General features: G+C 39.4%; 1 protein-coding gene and 1 long non-coding RNA gene across 4 annotated transcripts in view; one reads left to right on the forward strand and one right to left on the reverse strand.

Annotated features, from left to right (window-relative positions):
• SNX7 (sorting nexin 7) overlaps nt 1-23,050 on the reverse strand; it is a 29,261-nt gene extending 6,211 nt beyond the window's left edge. Inside the window, exons 1-8 of one of the 3 annotated variants that reach the window (XM_042030108.1) lie at nt 22,640-23,050; nt 16,838-17,017; nt 14,888-14,998; nt 14,312-14,476; nt 13,152-13,353; nt 11,079-11,275; nt 7,642-7,728; nt 2,026-2,178 (exon numbers count right to left, since the gene is read on the reverse strand). In XM_042030108.1, the coding sequence (XP_041886042.1) occupies nt 2,026-2,178; nt 7,642-7,728; nt 11,079-11,275; nt 13,152-13,353; nt 14,312-14,476; nt 14,888-14,998; nt 16,838-17,017; nt 22,640-22,813 (1,269 nt within the window). In that variant the 5' untranslated portion in view covers nt 22,814-23,050. Of the gene's footprint in view, nt 1-2,025; nt 2,179-7,641; nt 7,729-8,111; nt 10,367-11,078; nt 11,276-13,151; nt 13,354-14,311; nt 14,477-14,887; nt 14,999-16,837; nt 17,018-22,639 lie in introns of those variants that run through there. The other 2 variants (XM_042030109.1, XM_042030110.1) reach the window with 2 other exon arrangements.
• A 738-nt stretch (nt 23,051-23,788) lies between these two features.
• The window catches only part of LOC121665626, a 111,234-nt gene continuing 107,868 nt past the window's right edge, over nt 23,789-27,154 (forward strand). Inside the window, exon 1 of the long non-coding RNA XR_006016427.1 lies at nt 23,789-24,323. This is a non-coding gene — a long non-coding RNA (uncharacterized LOC121665626). The remainder of the gene's footprint in view (nt 24,324-27,154) is intronic.

Below are 27,154 nucleotides of genomic sequence, written 5' to 3' on the forward strand. Positions count from 1 at the left end.
AGATGATTCCTCATAGAAGTGGGACAGAAGAGCTGGGCAACTGAATCATATTCATAGCATCCATGGTGCTAAAATGCACAGAACATGGTCTGGGGAAAAGAAAAGGCAGGAAATAACACGAGGGATGCTAACAGCAAGAAAAGGCTTAGTAAGCATCAAATGATGCATCAAAAGTCTGAATGAGTAACTTCAGACATGTGAAAGAATGCTAATGAAGCAAGTAATAATTGTAAAAGTGAAAAACACTGTAACAGACACTGTGTTTGTGCATGAGTTTAATGAGTCAGACTCAAACTATTACATTTAAAGTAGGATTCTCTTTCCTACTGAAAGCATAAAAATAATATTCTGTTTCTCAGGTTTCTGAGATTCCCTTCCTGAAGTTTCACTCCCAAACAGCAGGAGCAGATGCCAGAGCTTCTTCTCCTGCTGCTTTCAGGAGTACACACTTGTAGTTTGAAATATATGAGCCTCTGATAGTAATCAGTAATCCCTTCTCTAGTAATTAACCATCAACATTAACCATGGCTCTTAAATAAACGCATTTTAGGTCAAAACTCCCAATCAAAATATTAACTTTATCAAGTTCTTTTGAATATCAGGATTAGATAATGACTTTCTGATGAATCAGAATGAAATTGGTAAGCCCTCACTTTGCAAACAAGGAGTGATAGAGTTAGCACAATGTTGCTTATTATTGCAACTGCTGTAGTAAGATAAGGTGCTTTTTCTAAAATGTAGATCTACACAAAGATGTAGCAGCAAAATCATTTAAAGATTTCAGTATTCGAGAAAAGCACCAACAAAGGATCAGTATAAACCAATTTTTCTGGTATTTGAGGAGCTACTTAAGAAAAACCTCTGGCAGTTACAGAGACAGCTGAATAATTTTCTGCAGTTTTTGCCTTAAGAGTAGTAATTTCATGTACAATATGAGCTTTGGTATTCTGAATTAAACTTCTATTTCAGCAAAAAGCATTTCTAGACAGGAAAAAGAACCAAATAATTATTTTTATGTTTTAGCTAATCATTCACAAAGAAAATATTCCAATATATTCAGCATTGTTTTATTATACATATGGCTGCTATAGAAGTCGGAGACCATCAATAAATGAAGACAGTGTGAGAGGATGCCAAAAGCTGGCTGCCTGATTTCAGAAAATATTTTGATCTTAATATGTAACAACAGATTGTCAATGTCCATGCATCTCACAGACTGCATGTTAATTAATTAGACTTGATGATCAAGAGCTCTGTCTTTTCAATTATGTTTTAACAAAATGATTTGTAAAATCAGGCCACTGCCATTGGATAATGGACAATCCATAAAAGACTCAGACTACAGGACTGACGTTACAGGTACCAAAATATATCTGTGAAAATGACTAATTTATGACTAATAGATGGCTCAGTGCATTCCAGTTTTTTTCCAAAAGTAAGGAGAAATCCTTTAAAAAACTTCAAGACATCTGGGATATTTTCAAAATGCGCATGTCAGTCAACACTGTGTTCCCCATGAGGAAACTTCACAGAATGCTTAATGTATTTTGTTACATGTTTTCAAATTCTCCTTCTTAGTATATATTCTTGGAAATTCTTACCAAGAATATTACCTGCAGCATTTGAGCTGAAAATAAAAATCTGACAGAATCTCACTTAAAGGTTTTATTCATGCAGATCTGAGCCTTACAGAGGGCTTCTTCATGCTCTCACAGCAAAATGTTTCCAAACTGAAATACAGCAGCTGACATTTAACTGAAAAATATGTTCCAAGTTGTTGTGGTTAGTAAAACAAGAGTGCCCTCTGTCGATGATGAACTCAGGATCAACGACTTGGGCAAAATAAAATCTATTCTGCTTGAAATTGGTCAAATTAAGGATAATTGCCTCCCTATTCCCACAGAAACTGATTCTGAAGTTACCAAATGTTTGAACTAAGATGGAAAAATTCCTCTTTACAGAGAACACATGGACTTCTTCACTAAAATAATGAAAAGATAACACTTTTGTGAGAAAGTGTATTACCTCTTCATAATAACGGAGATTATTCTCAGCCACATTAGTGAATGATGATCTCATATCCCACTGCATGTTCTGCTTCCACCTGTCCCAATCCGCTTTCAGAGCATTATTGGCACGTTCGACTTTGTCTTCAAGTTTCCCAATCTCTTCTGAGAACTAAATATTAATTATAAACATTAAAAAAATTAGGAAAATCACCATTTCCAAAATTATTGAACTCGACTGTAGTGGAGACAAAGAGAACTGCAGAACTAAGGTTGGTATTTAACTTAGCAAAAAAAGTCATTCCTCAGGGATAAGTTTAAAATTAATTCTTAATTAATAACTCACTACAATTTCTGAAATATTAATAACAGAAAATATAGACCAGAATTAAAGTATTCCTGGAGATATTTTTATTCTCTGAGAAGTTACAGAGTCTGGCACCTCTCCACTAGCACTTGACAGTAATGCATCTAAAAAGTAAAATATAGAGGGCTTTACTGAAGCAGAATCAATTGTACAAATTAGATTTGGCCAGAAAAACTGGGAAAACCCTGACAGAATCTTTGACAACAGGAGAAAACAGAATAGGGAGAAGACAGCAAAAATCAAAATCACAAACTTTCTGATTTCTTGCCTGTCACATTACCATCTTTTCTTGTGGAACTGTGTGTGACCATATGAGAGGAAAAGAAATACAGAAGCAGAGAAAGAAATTAAATGAAAAGACTTCTACAGAGAAGAAACTCTTTCACAGCAATCCAGGACCCAAAACCTTGAGGGGTATTCTACAAACATTACGTGCTTCTAATTACTGTAGATGCACAAACTCTTTCCAGCTAATGGGAGTAAGTGGACAGCAGCCCTCTCTTTAATGAGTTTTTTGGCCTTCTCAGTAATTTGGTTACCTATTGTCATTTACTAATCCACTGTGTCAGTTCTGGCTGGCACCTAGTCACAGAACAAGGTACATCTCCTGTGGCTACAGTGCAAAATCATCTGCTGGGACTGCAGAGCCACTGTCTGCAGCAGGAGGCAGGGCTGGCACAAACACCACCAAAATAAGGAACATCAAGCAGGAGAACTTAATTCCTTGAATTGCTTCCATTGCAACTCAGGCTCCATAAATTTCTTCTTCTTCCTTATATTCTGCCATAAAGCAAATAGTTTCTTCCTCATACCACGCCTGTGTAAAGTTGGATAGCTACTTTTGCTTTCTGCAGAGCTGGTGTTTTCATTGATAGAAGTTCAGGACTCCAGGACTAACTTCCAGAATTTTTAATGAATGCTTACGCTACTGGTAGAACAGAGAAACGTCAGAATTCAGAGTGAGACATGGAAAGTCTTGGTGCACAGCCTCCAGCTTGGACCATGCAAGGGAGAACAGTGATCCAGTGCAACAGCAGTGATGCTGCCATCAGACACAAACTGAATCATCAAACACTGCCTGAAATGGTCATGGAATCTAGATCCCATTCAGCTCTTAAAGGAGCCAAAAACTACTTAGCTAGTAACACTGAAAATTTCATCTGAATGGATGTTATCCACAGTCCATAATAAACACTTTTAATTAGACTTGATTTCTATACTGATTTTCTTTGCCACACTTCTAGATTAATGAAATACTGGTTATTAATCAGGAACAAAGTGAAAAAAAAAAAACTTTCTACTTTACTGAAAAGTCCAAGTTCAATTATCTGACCAGACCACTAATCAAGCTACAGACAAGGGTAATTTCAACTACCAACACTGTATTTGAAATAAAAAGGTTAATCCAAAATTTAAATGTGGGGAAATTACCTTTAAAGGAATTACAGACAACTGGATTTAGTATTTTAACCAAGGTCTATGCTAATTGCCTTTCCTTCAAATACCAAAAAACGAATACGCACAGAATACTGAAAATGATGACATTTTTAAGATGATTTAGAGTAGGAAAGGCAGTTGAATACATTCTCTGCTTTTGCAAAAAAAAAAAAAGTTCCTATATGGGATTGCACTAGTCTACACAGGTAAAGAACTTCTCAGAAGTCCTGGCGGCAGTGGCTTCCCCTTACCTCATTCTCTATAACTTTAAGTAAGTTATTTTACAGGTTTTTTTCATCTGGCCTTTTCTAGGAACTAAGAATTTCTTCCACACTGTAGTCACGACACGATGTGGACAGGCAGACTCTGTTATACAACTCTGCCTGGATATCAGGTTAAACATCCCACTCTAAAGCCCCAAAGAAACCACATCTTGTATTAAGGCAAGAGTTGTATTAAGGTCTGAAGACAGCATTATGCCATGTCACCATGTCAAGTAGAGACATTTAAAATCTACTTTTTCAAAATGAAAAAACCCATCAGTGCTACTCTCTTTAGCTGCCATGACAGCAGAAGTGAAAGAAGAATGGCTTGGTCATAACAAAAACATCTACCAAGTGTGTTCCTCGATTACAAGGTGTAAATTGTTGCAACTGATCCTGCAAATTAAACAGGATTCTGAATCCATTTGCTTACATTGATCTCACCGAGGCAGCCAGTGAGAGAAATGAAATCTCCCATCAGTGATCGCCAGAGGCCAGCACAGCGCTAATCAGACATGGGACCAGGGCACAGGAGGGTGGGAGCCAGGTGTTGCTAGGGCAGAGTGCTACTAGACATGAATGGTGTGACCTGCAGCCAAACGACCTGACCCAAAATAGCCAAATCACCTGGTAAGTGACACATTTTACACTATCTCACTATACAAAATAGCATGGATTTCTATCTGCTACATGAACTAATCCTACAGCTTGGTGATACTAACCCCCTTTTAACCTGGAGTTAAAACACAAAATATATTCAGAATGTAATAGATTCAGCATTTCATCTCTTTTACTACTCAGTTTCAAGCCTGAACACTAGAATCCTTACGTTGGCATTTAATGCTTATCTCGCTCTGTCAGAGCACATTATACCAACCTTTTGTCATAATTATTATCAGCCCTAGTAGCAAGACTAAAACTGTTAAAAATGCCCAAACCATAAAGGGATACACTAGCATTTCTGTGTAGCCTTCAGGATGGGGTGTGGAAGTGATGGAGCCGCATATCCCAGTATCTTTACAGCCACAGCTCTGGAGGTAAGAAATGTCTAGATAAACAGGAGGCTACCAAAGTCCTCTCCAATATCTCTGTAAGAGCCTGCATCTAAAATCAGTCTTCAAACTATCCATACCCTGACCAACTGCCTCCTTCGTGGACCAAATTTTGGAGTGGAAACCAAGGTTCTGGCTTTTTTAGCAGCACCACAAGCAGCTTTCTAACACTGTTCAAGAAAGCATTTTCTTTCCCAGCCAATGAGCCTAATGTCCCATAAGGTTTAATTTGCAATTCCAGCCTATTTCATCTGCACTGACCTTGGGGATGTTTTGCATTCTTCTGCTGTACAACCTCATGTTTGTTAAATCATTTAATGTTTGCCGTGACCAATGCTAAATATCTCACAGCCTTTTATCAGCTCTAATGACAGTCTGAGACTCCTTATCTATGGTGGAAATGTACTTCAAATGAGATTAGGCTTCATGCCACTCATTGTCAGCAAAATTTCTGGCTACTAGATTGCACTGACAAGTTCAATCTGACACCTATGAGATCATTAGAAGCTACAGGAGTTCTGCTTAGGAATAGATATGTGCAGATGCACCCTAACTCAGTGTTTGACACCCATTCCAACAACACACCTGTGTTATAACCACCTTTTATTATGAAATCAGTCCGGTTAGAAGCATCAGAAAAATATTTCAACACAAAAATGAAAGCATAGTAAAAAAATGACCAAGAAAATAGTTAAGTCACTTGAATGGTTAAAAATAGCAGTACACCCTTCTCTGTTGCCAAACTACCCTTACTAGAAAAAGGCTTCAGCTTCTAATTAAGAAAAAGTCTTCAGGATACAGCTGCCACTGAATTAGAGAACACAGGATTTTACTATCAGATTAGACTAACAGACATCTGTTTTACTGCTCTTCTGAGACTCCAAGGAGAATGAGGCTCTCAAAAACAGGATTCTCTGAAATGAGTAAGAAATAGAGGGGCTGGATAGATAAAGCAAAGTTCTGAACACCTGGGCAATCACAGTGTCCAAAGCCTTTACCAAACTGTAAATGCAGATATGGAAACACATCTACAGTGAAAAAAAAAGTTTGGGCAAACTGATTTCAAAATCCTACTGGAAGCAAATACAAACATCTCATGATGGAGTACTGTCAATATCAAATCAACATGGTATGACCAATACTATGCTAAAATAACAATATTCCTTTTTTAATTGTAACAGTTCAGGAAAAGGGAGTGCATGCACATTGTCTGAGAACTCCATCAGATTATAACAGAAATGCATCCTGAAAATATGGCACATCCTGCCCGGCTGTGTTGTCTTTTCTACAGTAAACAACAATCAATCTGACTGCTAAACAAGCTGTATGGAGCTGAATTCATCGCTGAATTCACCTGCCTTGGTACCCAACTCCCAGCCTAGGGGGCTTCTCCAACTCACCATTCTCCATACATTTTATAAGAGCTTCAAGCTTTAAACTAAGGAAAAAGGACAGGAGAAGCAGCAAAGAAAGTAGAGAAACAAAAACAAATTAGAGAACACAAAGGCAGTAAGTAAAAATTTCTGCTTCAGGAAAAAAAAAACAATACCAGAGATATTTACTTAATGTCCCACTGCAGTACACAGAGGCAAATTGTTATATAATATACCATAGCCATTGTAGGTATCAGAGATCAGTAATATATTCTTATTTATTCATCTCAGTGCCAAAAAATCAAATGAAAATATGCATTTCAAGCACCAAAAACGATCTACAGCTCATCTTTACATGGAAACTAATTACAACAAGCCTAATAAAAAGTATCTGAAATGTTAAGAATTTTGTCCTTTGATGTACTAAAAAGTTACTAGTCATTTTTGCATATTATTTACACTGTATAACACTTGGCGTTAATGCTGTGCTAAAAGGACATTATTTAGGCTGGAAAGTTTAACAATCAAAAATTCAAAAAATGCCAATTCTTATCCCAGAAGTTGTTTTTAATTGGCTCACTGAGCCTTCCTGATGGTTTTGGGAATGCCTGTCCCCATGGGCTACCAGTTACAGTCTGACTTCACTGGAACAAATGAAGGTGTCCATACTGGAAGCAAAAAAAATATCCCTGGGCCCAACTAGAAAAAACAGAAACCTGAAAGAACAGAATGCAGAACATTTTATTTTAAATAAGTTAATGAACAGCTTTGCTGATCCTAATCACCTCCTCTCCCTCTCCTACATCAATGAAGCAGCAGCCACAAGAGCACTGCAGCAACTGTTACCTTCTTTTAACTCCAAGTGTGGAAGTATATAGAAAAGCTGAAAATAAGCTGTGGTACAGTCTGTGTTGACAAAGCCCAGTGGTCGCCCACTATGAGCAGCCCCTCCCTCCAGCAGCCCAGCTACTGAAGTGTTGCTTCTTTCTCATGATGGCCTTTGCCTGGCACAAGCAGCTACCAGAGGAGTAGAGACAGTGCCCAGTCCCAGCACGTGGCTTCAGAGGGGACATGTCCTTCTTCTGCGCACCTCCTGCAGTTACAATAAGGCCTGGAAGATTCCAGCTTTCTGAACATACTCACCAGATCCTTTTCTGTCTTTTTATGGGCTAAAGCATCCACTTTGGAATCGAGCTCGCCTTGGATTTGGTCTCTCCTTTTCAAAACACCCTTAATATAGAGGGGGGAAAAAAAAAGTAAACTGCACCAAATTTTAGCTCTTTCAGAAAACCATCAAACAACTTGGCTATTTGATAAACAAGATCACAGAATGATACCACTTAATAATTTTGACATATGTTTTATCAAAAAAAAAAAATTAAATCATAAAGACTTATTTTTTCATACCTCTATTTTTTCTTACATGTTTGTCAAGAATCTTACTAAATCCAAAATCAGTGTCACAAGGATCTGCCATACACAGTATCACTGCCAGTTGTATGAGCAAAACTGCTACAGCAGTTTATTTGGTATCATCTTAACTTACCATATATTCATTTTAAATCAGCAACATGAGTTTGCCAAATCTCACAAACAGAAGTATCTTCTTTGAGTAAAATTTACAATATAAAGTAGACTAAAAATGGTATACAAAGCATTACTGAAATTGTGACTTTGACCTTTAAGATTATTTTGTAAGTGCCAAATGGAGTTGTGACAAATCAGAAAAAAAAATCAAAAAAATCAGATAAAGTTATGGTAGAAATGATGGCTTTTCTACCATTAATATATGTGCTTATTTTCAGCATATGTAATTTTTACCTCCTTTGAAACTATCTAAGCAGGTATTGGGTTTTTAGCATAATGTCAAAAAAAAATTAGAAAGGGGAAGGAACATTACTTGTTAAGCTACATAACAGAAGCAGTATTACAGATTAGTCCATTTCCAATGCTCATTTGCTCTGAGACCTTGATGAAGCCTTAGAAATGTCTCTTTGTCTTAGCTTCCTCACCTGTAAAAGTACACTCAGGTATGCTTATCTTGCAGAAGTGTTGCAAGGCTTTGGTCCTTTTGAAAAAAAATCAGAAGCAGGACATATATAATTAAAAATCTCAAAACCTTCTTTTACATTACCTCACCACAACTGGTTTTACTGCTGCTTCTGCAGAGATGTTCAGTATTCACCTCTAGCACAGGGCATGCTGAAACAGCACAGGGCACAAGCAGCTCTACCTTCTCTAGCTCTCCTATTTGACTGAGTTCTCTCTGAAATCTTGATACTTTTATCAAACACGATAGAATAATTTAGGAGGTTAATTTTTAAATAATTTTTCAATGTTTCTTTTTGAACAGGTAGTCACTATAAAAAATTGGTAAACTTGACTTTGGGCATTTCTGAGCAATAGATTAGCAATACAGACAGATGTTCATCAATAGCTTGGAATCTTTTGGTTAGATAAATAAAGAAAATGTTTAGCTGTAAGCACAGAAGCAAAACAAATATCTCGAAAAGCTTTCCTTCATGATACAATTTTTTTTCTCTTTTTTCCTATTTCTTTTGCCTCTTTTAAAACTTTTAATGACTGCTTGGCAACATTTATCACAAATACACTTTGAATTACAAGATAAAACCAATTATTTTAATACTAAGGTGCTACATTTACAGACAAATGCTGACTTCTAATGGCAAACAGAGGCACTCTATTTTTAAAACATATTATTATACTTTTATAGGTTTTTTTGTGTAATACTTAATGGTACTCTGCCACAAAACCCACAAATAATTTTATGTGGACCCATAACTAATTAATGCTGTAATTTGTACCCTGAGGGATAGCAGATTTGCTCTGTGGGTCAGTTAGGAAGGGGTTGGTCCAGATGTAAATATTTCAGCTATAAATTCACCTCTTTTCCCAGTTAAAGGCTGAACTCGCAACACTGGAAAATACAAGGTCCCTGCAATGAGGGGTTAACCACACCTCTGAAAGATTTACTAGTGGGTGACTTCCGCAGGGTGTTTTTAGGTATTTTACTTTAGTGACTAGTATTTCCCTCTCCAAAGTGGAAGAGGGAAATAGGCAGTAAGTAAAAATAAAAATCCATGGTGAATGAAGGGAAAGGAAGGGTTGAAGGGTTGTAGTGTAAGAATGAGCTACTGAAGGAAGATTTCTCCTCTGGACAGGACCTCACAGCAGCCTAATACTGTGTTACAAGTGCTGCTTCAAGAAAGCTACAAGCAGGAAAAAAAATGCAGTGGGCAACAGCTACTTGTAAGGTGTGCAGGAAGAGCCAGGTAGTCATCCTGGGGCTTGTCTCCAGAAACTTCTCTGTGCTCTGGACAAAACAGAACGTCTAAGAAAGGGTGAGGGTGAGCCAGGCTGCAAAATAGGAGGCAATGGGCAGGCAACATCTCCTCAGTAGCATGAAGACTACAATTGCTCATGGGTAACAGACTTAGAAATTCTGAAAAATAAGGCTGGAAGTGGGGGAGAAGAAGACCTGCAATTGCTAGTACAGTAACCTATTCAGATCTTTAAGCAAAGCAGTACCTACCTCCATCTACCAGCACGTATGTGCAAATAATGAGGCCTGTGAGATACAGGACATTTTGTACAGCTCCTTTTTCTGTGAAGCTTGTTTCAAAGCCAGCAGTCATTGCAGCGGGGAATTCCTAACTCTTGGTAGTCAAGCCGTACTGAGGCAGTGGCAATACTCTTCACAGTGCCACCAAAGGCTCGGTTAGCTTGGGTCTTGCTCTATCCACGGCCTGTAAGACTCACTCAGCCCCTACTCAGAAACCACTGCAGCAGGAGCTGGGTTCCCAGCAGTAACACAAGAGCAGATTCTGCAGCTGGCATTGCTCAAAACCTAGACAAAGAGGGGTTTGTACACATGTTCTGCTTTCTGAAGGCAGCAAAGTGGGAATTATGACATACTGAACTCAGTTACTTAATTATGTTGATTATCCACCAGCACTGAATATATCAACTCTGGAGTCTGATTTTTTACATCCTCTCCAAGCATAAGAAAAATACATACATAAAGGGAACTGAGAGCAGTAGCTTATGGCAAAGACTAACACATGCTTACATAATGCTGCAGGAACTGGAAGTTCCCAGCTGTCCTGGAAAAAGAAAACATAGGAAGAGCTCCTAGAAAGGGAAAAACCTCTCCACTCCTTTTCCCACACACAATCTGTTACTCAGTGAGTTCATATTTTGGCAGTGTCAGGGAAGGTGTTTCTCAGCTGCTGTCCCCAAACCCTCTTTGCTACAATGCAGAGCTCACTGAAGACGGCAAAACTAGACACCCTAGCACAGCTACCCAGGGCTGCCTGCCAGGCAAAACTATCAAGCTCTTCTTATTTGGAAGGGGCACCTCTTGCCTGATTAGCAAGGGAAACAGGACCAAATGGATTCCCCGACAATGGACAGGTATCCTATGCTGTGCATGTTTTGTAATGAGTAAATAAAGGAACTGTAAAGTCATTCTCATCAGCTACAAATTCTCTCCTGGACATTGTCACTGGACTAAGCCAAATTTTATACTGAGCCACAAAGAGTCCTTCAGGAAATCTTACCATGAGAATTTCACTGTAGAGAACATATTCATGTAAAATGGGCAGGTGTTCTGAGAGCGCTGCCATTCGCTTCTCTGTGGCCTTGCAGCAGCGGTCGATGCAGCTGGCAATGCCCCTTAGGGAGTCTGCTATGTCTTCTTCCGAGGCCGACCACAGCGTGTGGATGGGGGCGTACTCCTTCATTTCATTAAAATAGTCTTAAGAGGAACATATACACATATTACTCTTCTGTTCATTAATAGATGTCTAAGTGATACTAATTGCAACTTCGTATTTACTGTGAACCAAGCAAGAGACTGAGGCTAATGTTTAAATTTGCTCAAATGACCAAGATAAGTAAACTCCAGTTCATTGTTTATGAGTAAACTAATCAAATAATGTATTGTAATTAAGTAGCTTTGAGAAATCTAACAGCAAAAATGCCCCAGTCATTTCACAACGACACACATACTCAGGTAGACCTGAAGAGGTGCATTCAGACACCCAATGAGCTGCATTACTTCACACTGTCTGCATACAGAGCAACGGGAGCCATGGCAGTTGGTCTGACTTGCTGACTTCTACTGCCCTGAATTCTCTGCTTCTTGGTAACAGCAGTGTTCCAAATACAGTCTCAGTTATTAAAACTAGAAGCTTTGTTATGTCTCAAAAGCTTCAGAAGAAACACTGAAGTTCACTGCTGCTCTGCAAGTGTTATCTCCTTCAGTAGTTTTTATTAATTTAAATACAGGGATATCCTATGAATTACTTATGTCTCTGGACCTAGCGATAATCCATAACCAGGGAGAAGGCCCACAGATCACTGAGCCATTTGGTAGGGCTAAACATGGGCAAACTGCAGTTCACAGGAGGATACTGTGAACACACTGGTCATGTATTGAAAATGCAATTTTGTCACTACTAAATTTATAATGAAGAAATGTCCTAGGAAAGGTAAAAGCAGTCATATGGCATGAAGAGTTAATATTTACTTTGAGATTCTTTGGACAAAAAAAAAACCTCTATGGAAGATGTAATCAAGAATCCCACATTAAGGTACTGCAACCAGGAATGTTCTCTGTATCAGAGCTATCCACCATTCCTATTCACAACAGTGAGGCCCTGCACACAAGCATTCTGACAAGTGCTATTTGAAAAATCTAGAAAGAAGATATAACCTACAGCATTTGGGAGCATGTTCAAAATTCTTGAGCTTTTCCAAGAAATATTTTGGCACTGATACCTTGAACCTACAGACCTCAGACAGCTACTTTCACTGGAGGGAACAATATCAAAAGGAACTCTTTTCACCAACATGTATTTTTCTTTTGTAACACCCTTTCAATTCAGTGAAGACACACTGAAATCTGGTACTGCACAAAAAAGCTCAAGGACTCAGTTATTAACACAGTGCAGCTCTTCAAATTATACTATATAGGCAAAAAAATACTTCAAGTGCTGCCCAGTGGAAATTCTACTGAACAGACAAGGTCTGAGATCAGAATAATCTCAGAATCTCAGAAAAGCCAGTAACTTAGCATTCCAACTAGGTGTGTGAACTACACTTACTTAAGGAAAAAATTAAGATTAAGCGATCCTTCTTGAGAAAACTCTAACATGCACAGATTACCATGACAAAAATTATAGCCAACAGTAAAGCTATAAAAAAAAATTAAAATCTACTTTGTCAACAGAAAAAAGGTGCAGAACAAAACTAAACAAAGAGAAGTTTAGAGATTTGGAATCAAGACAGCTTTGTGTCATTATGAGATTGCACAGAAAACTGTACATTCCCTTCAAAGTTCAAAACCAAAGGTCATGCAGCTTTCCAAAAAGCACAAGTTAAAATACAGCCATACTTACATTTTCTTCTTCCTTATAAGTCACTGAATGACATGTTAAAACTCTTCCTATTAAAAAATGATTCAAACTAACGTGAAGGTCTGTCAAAAACATGACCAGAAAGAAAAACACAGCATAAACACAAAAATCTCCCATTTTCCTTGCTTGCTGGAAAGAGTATTTTGCCTGCCACAATGAAAACTACTTTTTCATTTCTTAAATCAATAAAACTGATACATGTCTTCTACTTACCCCTTTCTTCCTTGTAAATCCTATGAGCTATTTTATCTAGTAAGTTTATTTTCTGACTAAATGTTTCCATGTAATTGTTCATTTCTGTAAACATTTCAGGACGATTTTTAACTGCTCCTCTTACTGAGGATGCTACAGCTCTGACAGTCTGTCCCATCCTGCTCAGCAAACCAGGACCCTGCTTCTTATGTGAGGAGAGTTCCTAAAGACAAAACAAGCTCTGTTTACTTCCAGGTACTTCTGTTAATTCTCTAAAAATAATAAATAAAGCACCTTTTTTTTCTTTTTTTTTTTTTTAACAAAACTACATACATAAACCTGTGTCTTTTTAGTATATAAATCTTATAATTATTAGACCAGTGTCAGAACCATACCTGTCTTGTGCATTTATTAGCTAAGCCTTTCTGAGCAGACACAAGCATGCCATCTATGACAGTCTCACAAGAATGGTTGAAGATGGCAGAAAACCTTTACCCCTTCACTCCTCAGGGTGAGTTAGCTAGTTTGCAATTTAGCTTTTTGAACAGAAAAGCAGATGTAACGATTGCAGAGGTAAGTCTTTGAGAAAAGATTATGTTTTTCTCAATGTTCCTGCTGGGGGAAGAATCCATCTGTTTTTTAAACTCTTTTTATATGTTGCTAGAATAATCTTTGCTGAAATTCAGAGGCACTCTTTTCTGAGTACAAAACTCCTATTTGCAACTGGACACATCTTGCAACAATGCAACAGGAAAAGCCTGTATTTTTCTTTTATGAGATCAGTAAAACTTAAAAAAAAAAAATGAAAAAGACAGTGCCATGCAAAAACAATAATTAATTAAAAGCACTGCTCTCCTCATAATCTTGGAAGCTTATATGTGTACCAAAAAACATGCAGAGTTGAAATACTATGAATTTGCCACAAAAATCCAAAATGCAGTAACAAAAACAACTTTGGAAGGTACAGCAATATTTATGGCCATGTGCATGATTACCAAAACCACAGAAGAAAAGGTTATCTCAGGTTATGAATATTCCATAAATCCCTGCCTGCTTCTGACACTTGGGTAACAAGCCATGGGATGACACTACTGAATACTGAACCAGGGAGGCTCCTGATATACCCTACTAACACAACATGTGGTTTCACAGAACTGTAAATAAAAACAAAGTCATTTTACCCAGGCTTGTGCAGTAAGAAAAATTTTGAAGTCCTCATTAAAAGTTAAAGTTGGATGATCAGCAATACGGTTCAAAAATTTATGTAAAGCTTTTCTTCGAGTCTCAATGAATTCATCACTAAATCGTTCCACCATTCCCTTCATTATGAATTTTTCAGGCAACGGCTAAGGAAAAAAAGAAGAAATATATCACATAATTTGCACAGTATTCAGGGTATTATAACAGTTCTGCTTACTAAAAATCATAGGTACACCTTGGAAAATCCACCATGCAATAACCCAAAAGCTATATAAAGTTATCATCTTCAACTAAGGTATACCATGGTTCTTGTAATACACAGTGCAGAAGAACATGAGTACAACTAAGAAAGGACATAAATTACTGCAAATGCCACAATTAAAAACCTAAGAAATACCTTTATGTGATTTTTGTCAAATACATATAAAGCTAAGGCAAATAGGTTGGCTTAATGTTTGTGAAGCTTCAGAAGCTGAAGAAAGACCTCAAACATCTCTGTATAAAACTGGAGCCATCTTACAAACAAATAAAAATAACTTAAGTTTTAGCAAACAAACAGGAATAATCAGTGTTGGATGTGCTTCTTCAAGTTTGCTCTTCAACCAAAGGAAATCCTGATACCGTCTTCGAACCTCATATTCACTGGAGTCAAACTCACCACGGGTTGTCTGAAAACCAAAAGCAGAAAAAACAGGCTTAGGTTAGAATACCAGAAAAAAAACGTTTTAGATTTTGGAGAAAACTGAGTACTTGAAAGGAGTACATACATTCTGTTTTGTCCCTGTTATTGGCATGCTGTTATTTTAAAGAACCATGATCATCAACTCCTTGAAGAGTTAACACATCCTATTTTAGCAAGAAATCAAAGTTCTATTGGGGGGGGAAAAAAAAGAGCACTAAGCTGCACTTTGTGCTGTGACTTATAATGATTATCTTACCATAATGTTTCCAAATTATTGCAATAATTACTTTAGTGTGGCATTTTCCTTTCAGCAATCACAGTTATGTTCGTTACTTTTAGGGGACTTCTTTTAAAGTGATTAGTAATCTACAAGTGAGGAATGTCCATTTTTTAGCACTCTGAACAAAGCCCAAAGAGCTGACATATGTCCTTGGGACCTGTGACATTACTCAATAAGCCTAACATTCAAAACATGAAAACTTCAGCATATCAGAGCAATAATACTTCCTGCACTGCTTAATGGATTCTGCGGCCCATCATCGATTCCAGTTTTGCAGCCCTCTGTTAGAACTGTTCAACAAACCTTTAATGCCTACAAAAAATGCTTTTTACAGATTACAAAATTGTAAGACCGTGAGATTTATTTTACCACTGCTCTGTCTTCTGGAGGCAAGCCACAAAGAGCCCATGTTTTCATTAACATGTGCTATTTACCACTCATTGTTGCACGGAGATTTACAATGTGATGCAAGTAAATTCCAAAAGCCTCAAAACATGCTTTTGTAATCTAAACATTTTTGAGGGTTGAATAAAAATTTTTCAAGGTATGTGGGAGGAATGCTATTACTTTATCATCAACAACCAGCACTCCAAATTAAATATTATAAGAAAAAAGAGATAAAAAAAGCAAAAGCAATCCACCTTACAGCCCTTTCATGCTTGCCTGAAGAAAAAATGTTCTCTCATCTACAGAAACGGGCATAAAGTGAAAATTATTGGTAGCAACCTAACAAAGATAGCTCTCTTCCTACTCCTTAAATATTTTATGAGGAATTGATATCTCCTCTTATTTAAAGATGAATAATTCCCATTTGAAAATCTGTTTTTAAATGAATCTTTTAAGAAGAACTGAAAGTAAAATAAATTAACATTCTCAAAATGCAGCCCACAGAATATTTGCTGGTAATCTCAGAAGACCCGAGAAGACTGATCTTGCAAGGCTGACTTTCTTCCTTATTTCCTGTAAATAACTTGCATTCAGGACAATTAAAAATACACTTAATTGTTTCCTAATACTACTTTTTCATTAGAGAATTGTGGCAGTTTCCTCAGAAATCACATGCAACTCTAAAGGGGAAGCAAACATCCATATGTTAATGGATGCTGCAATTAGAAAATAATGGAATTGAAAGACTGTAGCAGGTAACATTTATGCAAGACATAAGACTGGTAGCCTGCAAGTGATCCAAAAGTCATCAAGATTTGTGCTAATATAGTGTCTTCAAAGTGAATCAGTTCTTTGGCTGTTTCCTGTTCCAGCTGAAGATCACAACAGAAAATGTTATTCTCTCATAGCACTCATTTTGCCATTGAAGAATTATTAACTATTTTCTCAACATAAAGAATCGAAACACATCTGTATGCAGAATCACACTGATTTTTTTCCATTCTCTACCACACTTTCATGCAGTTTTAGTTGTCTATAACTCAAAAATGGCAAAATTAAAGTTTAAATTTAGTAATATCCCAGAGAATGGTGTGCAAGAAGAGTGAAAATGCCAACTGTTATCAAAGTAAGCCATTAAAGCCATGAATAGATACTTACCTTTGTGACTACTCTGTATGTAATGAATGTTTCAATGGCTGTAATGTGGCTTTCAGGATCATCGACTGTAATGAAGAGATCTCTTAATTCTGGTCCATCTTCAAATTTATACTGGTTTATTGATGAGGGGGATATTGGCACTGAAGGACTGAATGAGTTTACCTCAGCCAGAGATGTATCCTACAGATAAGACATAAGAACATCCACATCAATACATCTTTATATACAAACATGTCTCAGATGCTAAAATGGCAAGCTTTTAAATAATCTGATAGAACAGATAAAACTTGGAGCAGATGAAAGAATTATGTAGGACATAGCAAATCCATTATCCTTTTCAGTATTTGCTTTGGTGAAGATGTAAGAAATGAGATTTATTCTAAAACAGATGAAAGAACAAAATACTATCATTTGAGAAGAATGTTATGCATAGCTAGAAAGAGAACTTGCCTATGAACAGTAAAATTAGTTATGAACCAAGCATCCATTCATTGTGTAGGATACTTACCAGTTTTAATAAAATTGTTAGAAGCCGGTTACTGAGAACTTATGATTGAATTATCCCTAATTACCTGATTAAAAATGCACAGATTAAAAAATGATGATTTAAAAAAAAAAAGCCAAAATCAGAATCAGAATTTTTACTGGAATTGGATATTTCAGTTTGCATTTATTTTAAAATAAAAGCTGAAATGGAAAACAATTACAGGTACATAAATTAATCATATTTTTTTAAGGAAAACAGTAAGTAAGGATGCAGTACAAATTTGCTGCTTAATTTCTAAAAAAAAAAAGTCAAACCACTGTTTTGCTAAAGTGAAAACCACTTTTTGATACCACTGACCACTTCCACACAACTGTCTAAGAATATGCCCCCAGAGCTTCAGCAAGTACATTCAATGGTGCTCACTCAACTGCTGAGAAACAAGGTGGAAATTGGAAACAGACAAGAAATCTCATTTTCTTCCATAGATGTAAGTCTGGGTGAGATCTACTAACCCAAAATCTTGAATGATACAGTTACTATGAAAATAAATTGAAGTCACTAATTCATAAGAGCACAATAAATTAATAAACTATTAGAAATAATACAGAAATTGAAATAAATCACTGTATTTTAAATATCAAGTATGGTATACAGCTTTTTTAATATATCCAATGCAAAGAATTACTTTCATAACAAACTTTAAAATTAATCCATTTTCTACAAGTTTTCTAAAAGGGTACTTAGATTACACTGACTATGAGTGGCAAAGAGTCGCCCTCTCCAGTGCCCTGTTAACTATGGAGGAAGGAGAAAAGTGATGCAGTTAAAGAGAAAACTGCTCAAATGCCAGGACTGGAAAAGTGCGAGTCCACACTAACTGGAGTCATGGCATCATCCCAAGGCTGATCTCACAGGAATGAAGAGCACCCCACTGCAGTGCTGCTGAGCTGGGTGAGAGTTTGAATTCAACTGGATCAAAACTTTCTCTGGAACGCCTTATCTTGCTCTTTTTCTTTGGATTTATCAATGTACTCCCACAAATATGGAAGAGACATTTATACCAGGAATTATGCCCAGAAAGCGCTTATGTACCAGTTCTCCTCCCATCACTTACATTAAGTTCCTTGAACAGGGAGACAAAAAGCAACACAGAAGACTAAAGACAACACCTTAAATATTACATAGTGGCTTCCTTGTACACCTGTCAGTCATTTTACTTTTACTCAGTGTGTTTCTACACGATTTCTATACAGCCAGCACTATCCTGAGTGGTGCAGAATAAATAGAGCTATTCTCAGAGCCTGCTAGCACTGGCTGCCCATGGTCTAGGTGACGAATGAGGACTGCTAACTCAGAGCAGCCCATGCAATTCAAAGTGCTGAGACAATGGGAAATTTCCAGGGAAGAAAAATGCACGTGAGCACGTAAGGGACTTGAATGGCCATATAATTTGAGGAGTAATGACTCTGCAAGGCCTAAATTGGATCAAGGTAAATGTGTTTCATATTTTCTTATTTTCTATGGGGCATTAATGTCTTAATGTTTCATTCCTTCTTCTAGATTGCTACTAAAAATTGCTCTATTCACGCAGGTGTCTGAAAGTATATTTTTATGTGGAAGGGCTTATGAATATGTGGTTGAGAAACAAAATATGGACAATAAAAATCCACAGAATAAGCAAGTCTTCAGTTTTGTTTAATGTAGCTCTGGTAGTCACGTGCACACGAATGAATGCATGTGAGTTTTAAACAAGCATCTGTCTCTTTATCCTCATGATACTTCAGATTTACTTCCAGTAATTCTTGAAGTTCCTGTGACCTAAGTCTGGTATCATCACATAAACACAGTAAAAAACCCCATGATAACTTTCTATACAGCTGTAATTTTGTGGTTGGAACTATGTTTTTGTGTGCATACAGATGAGGGCAGGAGTTTTGTAGCACAGGAAAAAACAGACAATTCTTCTAGCTCTTGGGTTGTGGAACCTTCTTCCTCTTCATCCATGCAAAGAGCATCAAGGCCCTGTCCCAGAAAACGATGTCCTTTCCCACGCCTCCCCCATTCCCACCTACCTGCAGTACCCCTTCTTTTCCCAGGCCCTTCACTCCTGACAGAGCAGCTGGCAGAGCTGTGTGTGCCAGTTCACAAACAGGTTCATGGCTTTTGATTTACTGGCCAAGAGACCAAAGTGATAGAAAATCAATGAGCTCCTGGTAGTATGAGGGCCATTTTCTGGGTCTCCTTTCTCTAATACTTGCAGTTACCCTATCTCATTTGACTGCAATTGGTCAGTTAAGACTCCAAAATATATAAGGGAAGGAAAACACTCATACAGCAGGAGCAGCCTCAAAATAGGGTACGCACACAGCTGAGACTGCAGCTTTTTTGGAGAAGACACTAAGCCTGGGGGTTTGTCTAAACAATGCTCTCTCCCAGAGCACAGGTCCTTGACCCAAGGTTGCCTCTGTGCCCCATCCATCCATCCATCCCTACCTCCCAGTAAAGGACATGGGGTAGAGTTTGTCTTGTAAGTGAATAGCTTGGTTGTTGGAGCATTCTTCAAAGAAGCAAAGAGATTCAGGAAGACTGATTTATAAGTGAATTTTTTGGCCAAGAAACTATTCTGTGTCAAATCCTTGATGAACTTGAATAAAAATCTTGAAGAAAAATTAGTGTCTGTGCAATTCTGAAGTGGCATATACATCTTTGTCAGAAATATCATTAAGTTTTCTGTAATTATGAAATGTAGACAAACACTATGAAACAGAGTTTGAAAGCAGAGGTGCTAAAGATTTTAAGTATTAACCAAACTGCTGACAGCTTTGTCAATGCTACATATCAGTTATCAAGCAAAGGCTAACTGAATGGGTATTTGTGATACAGGCAGCACTCTATACTTTGAAGCTAAAGGAAGAAAGCAGCTTGAAAACATTGCATCTGTGTGACTCATAACTCAACTCCCAGAATTTGTCTCTGCTGAAAATTCAGAACCTTTTCAGTGGTAGTGGAAACTAGGATAAAGTGAAACACACATCACATCATTAAATGCTTTATTAGAGCTGCTGAAGATACTGGTCTGTAATATTTGAGGTATGTCAGAGGATACCAGGTCAATGGTTTATAACACTATCAGGTTAAACGTCTATGGATTTTCATAAAATAAAAGCCCAGTGTTTACATTCTGAGTAATAACTTAGGGTATTGAGGTTGACAATTTTTAAGAATCTCATTTTTCACCATTTTGTTAACTGGCACATTCCACTGCCTAGACTGAGAAAGACGAAGTTGATGACAGTGGCAGGCACCGAGCCCTGCACGGTTGCTGCCGTCCCACTTGGCCTGTAAAGGCTGCACTACTACCTTACACACTCTGCATGAGGAACCCCATTAAGATGCAATTTAAAACAATGTAGTCCTGGAACAGTATGTTATGGAAAAATTGGTTTTACAAAACTCCGTCGTAAGCCACATTTAGCTTGTCAGATTCCCTTGAATGTATGGAACATGAATAAATAGGGTGTAAAGCCCAAACAACCTCACAGATTTTCATCAGCTTAAAAGATCAGATCTCAAATTGCACTTGAAAACAAACCATGAATTTCTGGTTGATATATATATAGCCATTACATGCAGGTGTCCAAGGTTTGGAAGGAAAGCTGTATTTTCATATAATATGACAATTTTTCTTGTTTGCAGGAATAACTTATCATGTAGCATGCATTAATAGTAGTTACTATTTCATATATGTAGAAAATATTTGGCATGAATCCAGGTAGGAATTTCAAGATCTCGATATTTACCATAAAGCAGCAGTAATTTGTATCAACTCCAATTGTTTTAATTTTTTATTCCCAAGGAGAATTGCTCTTGACAAGCAAACAGCATAACCATTAATACACTGTGTTGATAAGTAGATAGCTTCGTGCAGAACTGCCTGAACTTCACTCATAAAAGGAAAAGGATGCAAAGTGAGCATAAACAACTAAAACTATACTTCAGCACTGCTTTTGCATGCAAGTTCAATGAATCATTCATCTTTTTATGTCAAATTAGGACTGGTGCTCTCCAAGAAAATATAATTCAGCTTGACCCCAGTTATGCTTCAGAAAAATGCAGGTAACTTGGTGAAATTTAGCCTGGTCTCTTGCCTGTTACAGACTATTAAATCACCTAATAGTCCCTTCTGGTCTTAAAAGCCAAGTGTTTCAAGAATTCTATTACAGTTACAGTTTAAACACATGGTTCCTAAGAAAGAAGTCCTTATTCCAATAGTATTCATGCATACCACAACAGTATATCTCACCTACAGAAATATAAAAACCACACATTTACTCCCTATGACAATCTGTACTACTGAATATAAATAGCTTGTCGCATTTTCAAATTGGAAATGTATCTGCTATTTCTCTCCCATGGCACACATCCTGTCACAGCAGTTCTCAAGTCTCAGATGGTGAATGACGCCCTAGCCCCATATATATTTTTTCCACTCTAGCTCTCTGTACGTCCTTTTGTTGTATTTTAGATGCTGCCTTGATAAGGCAAATAGATCCATGACATGCTCTCTTCTTTCACTGCTGAGAAGGCAAGAGGTAAGTCTTGTCTTAACCTGTACTAAATCAATACTAAATGAGAAACAATATACGTGGAAGCCATACCCCCCTTCATTGGTTTAATTAAAGCCAGCACTATCAGCCAGACTGGCAACCATGTACGTGGCTGTGTGCTCTCTGAACGTGGACCCTGATACATGGTCAGTTACATTCATTTTATTCCCTTCATCAAAATTCAGATGTTATCAAATTTCTTATGTGAAGGTGTGAGACTTCAACTCAAACTGAAACTTGGAGACATTTATTTACATTCAAACACAACTGCAATTACTAAACAGGACTGTTTATTTAATTTACAGATACATGACCTGTTGAACATAAGTGATGATAAGGGTACAGTGAGTCCAGATTAGATGGCACATTTAAGGTAAGCGCAGTCATGACTCGCAGTGCTGGTCCGAAGGAGCAACCCCGCGTTTCGTGCTCGAGAAGTCACCCGTAAGTACGGGGACCGCCAAGCGCTTCCCCCTCGGGCAGCCCGGCCCGTCACGGAGCCGCGGTGGCACCGGGGAGCACCGTGCGTGCGAGGGGCGGGCGGGCAGAAGCCGCAATCGCCGCCCGGGGCGGAGCGGAGCCGTCCCGTCCCGTCCCGTCCCGTCCCGTCGCGCCACCCTGGCTCGCCGGGCGCCTGCCAGGGCAAAGTACCGGCGAGCCCGCCTGGCCGCCCCGGCACTGCGGAACCCGCGGAGGGCGCTGCCGTACCTTGCTGAACACCTCCAGGTCGTCCTCCTCATCGTCCAGCGCCAGAACCTCGGCGGCGGCGAGCAGCGGCCCCCGGGCCGTGCCGAGGGCACCCGCAGCGAGGTGCGAGTCGGCCCCAGGCCCTTCCCCGCCGGCAGGGAGCGGCGGCCCCAGTACCCGGCCCTCCGCCTCCATCCTGCCCTGTGACCGCGGGCGGCGGCCCCGCCACAGCCGCTCCCCGCGGGACCGCAGCTGGCCGCTCCCCCGCCCTCTCCTGGCCGCGGCCGGCGCAGGGGGCGCGAGCAGTGCGCAGGAGTGGAAGCGGCGGCGGGAGGGCCGCGCTGCTGGGCCGGGCTGGGAGCGAGCGGGGCCGGGACGTGTCGAGTGTGCCGCCAGGCCCGGACAGCGGGTGGGGGGACTGCGGCTGCGGCCTCTGCGGAGGCGGGACGGGGCGGCACAACGCCCACAGGCGTGTTCGTGGCGGCGCGGGCGACTCCGCCCGGGCCGTCCCCGGGGCTGCTGCTGGCAGAAGTGCTTCGGTGTGGAGAGCTCTGTGCGGCCGTAGGCAGACGCCCGCTCTGCTCTCGGCAGCCCTCGGGCCCGGGAGGGCCGTACCCCGGCTTTCTTTCCTGCGTTCTCCGGGTTGGTCTTTTTTCCTTCCTGGTAGGCGCCCAGGTCCCGCCACCGGGGCAGCAACCAAAAGCCACGCGTTGCTGCTTTGCCTCATGCCTCTCGTACGCCTTGGTCAGCCGCTGTGCCGCTCGTAGCTGGACCCCTTCGCCGTGGGGTCGTCCTGATGCTGAGGCCAGGGACTACTTTGGCGTCAGAAATGTGCTTGTGAGAGCAAACTGACACCACATTACATCAGAAAAGCAGCGGGGAGAGAGACACCAAACATTTAAAACTAGCAAAGCTGTCTTTTTTTTTTTAAAGTAAAAACATGCGAATTGTGAGATTTCGAAGTTGCCAGTATTGAACTGGAAGTAATGGCCGGCGCTATTCATCGCAGGAGCCAGGGCCGAGCAGGGAGGTGGCGGCAGGGAAGGCAGCTCTGACTTGCCGTGGGCTTCAGCGCTTCCCTGACACCCGCTCCGTGCCGGACTCACGAGCTCCGCTGCGGGGCCGGGCTCCTTTCCGAGGCCCGCGTTCGCTCAGTGCGGAACAGGGCACGTCTTTGCAGGCGCCGCCGCCTGAAATAGCTGAAGCCAACTTTGTCATTAACGTAAATTTCAGGAGTCCTGGGCGGGTTGTTAAACAGGCAGACACAACATTGTCTTTGTGTATCTTGGTTCCCTTGCTGTCAATTTAGAAAAGGCAAACCCCGTAATCAAACGAACGCGTTTTGAAAAGTATTCCTTCGTGAAACACTGCTGGCAGCTGATGAGGAAATACACTTGATATTTCATGCTTTTCAGCGAAGTCTTGAACCACAACTTGAAATAAAGGGATTAAAATAAACGCTAAATGTTCACTGAACTGTGCAAGGAGACAAAGACTATGTCTGCCTAATTAGAGGATGTTTACAAAGACTTTTTAATTCTTGTTTAAAAAATACTCTAAAATTCATTAGGAGCCTGGGGCAGTGGGCTTTAGGTGCCAGAAGCGTTTGCTGCGGGGGGTCTCTGGCGCGGATCAGCCGGCAGAGGGAGATGGGATGCGCCTGTCCTGGAGCCTCGGACACTCGCTGATGGCTGAGAACGTTTCAGTAAGTGAAAATAAACTATTTCTGTAGTATTAAAATAACAACTGACTCTGGTACGAGATCCCCAGGCTTCTTTTCTTTCCGACCCTGTGTAGACTGTCGCTGCCCTACTCCTCTTTGCTGTGCCTCGCTTTGCGCCTCTGAGGAGCCCGGGGTTCCTTGGGTGCGCTGCCTTCCCCACAGACTGCCATGGGCCCTCGGCTGAGAGCTGCTCACCTCCAGGTGCTGCGAGGGGCAGGCTGGGGCTCCTTCAGGTGCAGGTGCTTCTCATCTGGTGTCAAATCTACAGCTCTTCCCATCTCTGTGTCTTTTACGGTTCCTTTCCAGTGTCCTCGCTGCTCCTGTATCTTCTGATTACCTTCAGGTACAAAAGACTGATGAAAAGTGACTATTACAATATAAATTTTCTACTCTGTCTTTTGTACATCAATGAGGAGTGTAGTTAGTTTTCTGACTTTATATATAGCTGATAGCATATAGTTTCCACTGGCTTTGCCCTTATTTCCAAGTACCACATGTTGTGCTAGAGGCCTGCAGGTTTTCTGAATAGAATAAGTACCTACAACCCGTATAATGCCTGAGTTTTTAATATGTCTGTATTTAAATCCAGATGATATGCTTGTGAGGCAATAACAAAATAAAACTCATCAAGGATCACAATTTTAGACAATACACATCAGAGATGATAAATAAAGGACAGCCAGTCAAAGAAAATATAAAATTGATGTACTGTAGGCTTGAATACCAAAGCTGTTGTCTGAATAATACTAATTTTTCAAAGTTTTACTGTGCTCTTGGATTCTTTATTTCTGTTTGAGAGAAATATCACAAGATGCTTTAATTGGATTTTTTTCTTATTATAGCTTTTTATTAGCTCATTAATCAAGCTTAAGAAGACATATTTTTAGATTCCTTGCTGGCAGTGCTTATCTTTCTGTGCTTTATATTTGAAGTATCAATCTGTAAGGAAAAGGTATTCATTGCCCTTCACTCAGAAAAATATGCATTGCATTTAACAGTTATTTGGAGGTTTAGTCATCAAAAGGACCCCTGCTAAAATAAAATAAGAGACTGTTCTGCGATCACTTTCAGCTGCCCTCCCCACCCTCAACCGCAGTTGTCCCTAATTTCTATTGAAAGGACCCAGTAAGCAAAAGCAGCTTCAGGGCACTTTCCCACCCATGCTGAGTCCCAAGGGCCTCGCCAGCACCTCTCCCCTGCAGTATTTAGCACAAAGAGCATTTTGCAGACTCAGGAATTTCGTGCTCATTTTCTGCTGTAGGACCAGAGATGACTTGAAATAGTTGAATAATTGTTCTATTCAAAGATATTGCAGATAGTGTAAATACAGAGCTACACTTAGCAAAGGGGATTTGCACATTTCTCTCGTACTTTTATTTCAGAAGTGCATTGCTATAGATCTTAGTTTTTCTTCATTTCCATGTGTGTATATTCACAGGCTCTATGTTTCCTGGGCACCAGGGATTTACACATTTTACTGCAGATACCCTTCCTTGAACCTGTGGAATGAGGTCTTGGCAATAATTAAGAGTCAATGTATTAGATGTTGTTATGCCATGAATATTGTTGCCCCACTTATTTAAAGAAATAGGTATTGCACTGAAACAATACTTGACAATACTTTGCTAAATAAATTTTAACATTTTGTAAAATATGGTGTTTTCCAAATGCCTATGCAATTTTCATGAAATACTCAAGCTTTCCAGGCCCTCCTACTCAGGAGCACTAAGTGGAATATTCTCATGTGCCAGGGTTGAGCTGCAATCACCTCCAAATTTTATTTATTCACTTAAGCCCAAAAAGCTATTTTGTATTACAAAAACGTCAATATTATTCCTACTCGCATTTTCTCTTTTTCTTTGGTAAGAGTGTTGATCCTAGCTAGTAATCCCTTCCAGAGTTGCTTTTCCTTGAACAAATTAAATTTACAAACACCGAAGCAGAACCAAGCTATTCCTTTGCTCTTATGTGCAGGCTGCATGTGATCCCTTTAGGCCACAATACCACTTTGAATACTTAATGTTGACTTGTCAAGTTTCACCAACTGCACAGTGATATGGACAGGATTAAATCTTGTTTTATTTCGCCGTCTCCCTAGCCAGGCAGCAGCGGGGTATGGAGGGCTCATGGTGTTTTACTCTGTTCCACCACTGCAGTGCAAATAAGCGTATTAGCGAATCTGCTGACATTCAGCACCTTGACGCAAATGAGAGCGTTTTTCTAGGTCTGAAATGGATTGTCAAGTAGCATTCTTGTCAGGGTTGTGTAGTGCATAAGCAGAAGTCATTATGTTTACACCCAGAAGATATTTTGATGGTGAATTAAGGGCTGACCTTCATATCATACCATTTATTAGAGCAAGCTTTTTAGTAAGCTCCATTTAATGGCTCAGAATAAGGTTAACTATTTACGTTCCATGCCTGAACTCACAAGGAAGTTGGAACATTAAAACTCTCTACATTGTGAGCTGATTAGCTTTTCAGCTGCCTCTTGTTTTGTGGTTGAAAGGTAATTGTTAAGTTCTTGTCTTATTTTTGTTGTTGTTAATTTAAGTTTGGAAGATTCTTTAATTGGAATATTGTAAAATGATTTATCTGTCAGATGGTGGATATCCTGCAAGCTTATTTTTCTCAGAGACTATCAGACTGTTTTTCCTTTCTGACTGCCCAAAGGAAATTACAATGTAGTGTACTCATAATCATGTTATCTCTTTTATAGCTGCAGATCATTTTTATGGCATTGCAGCTGTACAAAACCCTGATCGATATCTGGAGATGTGCTATCCTTTTAGGTTATGTGACTGCCAAATTTTA

This window comes from Corvus kubaryi, unplaced genomic scaffold (genome assembly GCF_017639235.1).
Source record: "Corvus kubaryi isolate FWS band 111438036 unplaced genomic scaffold, C.kubaryi_AGA036_p1.0 37334, whole genome shotgun sequence".
Taxonomy (NCBI): Eukaryota; Metazoa; Chordata; class Aves; order Passeriformes; family Corvidae; genus Corvus; species Corvus kubaryi.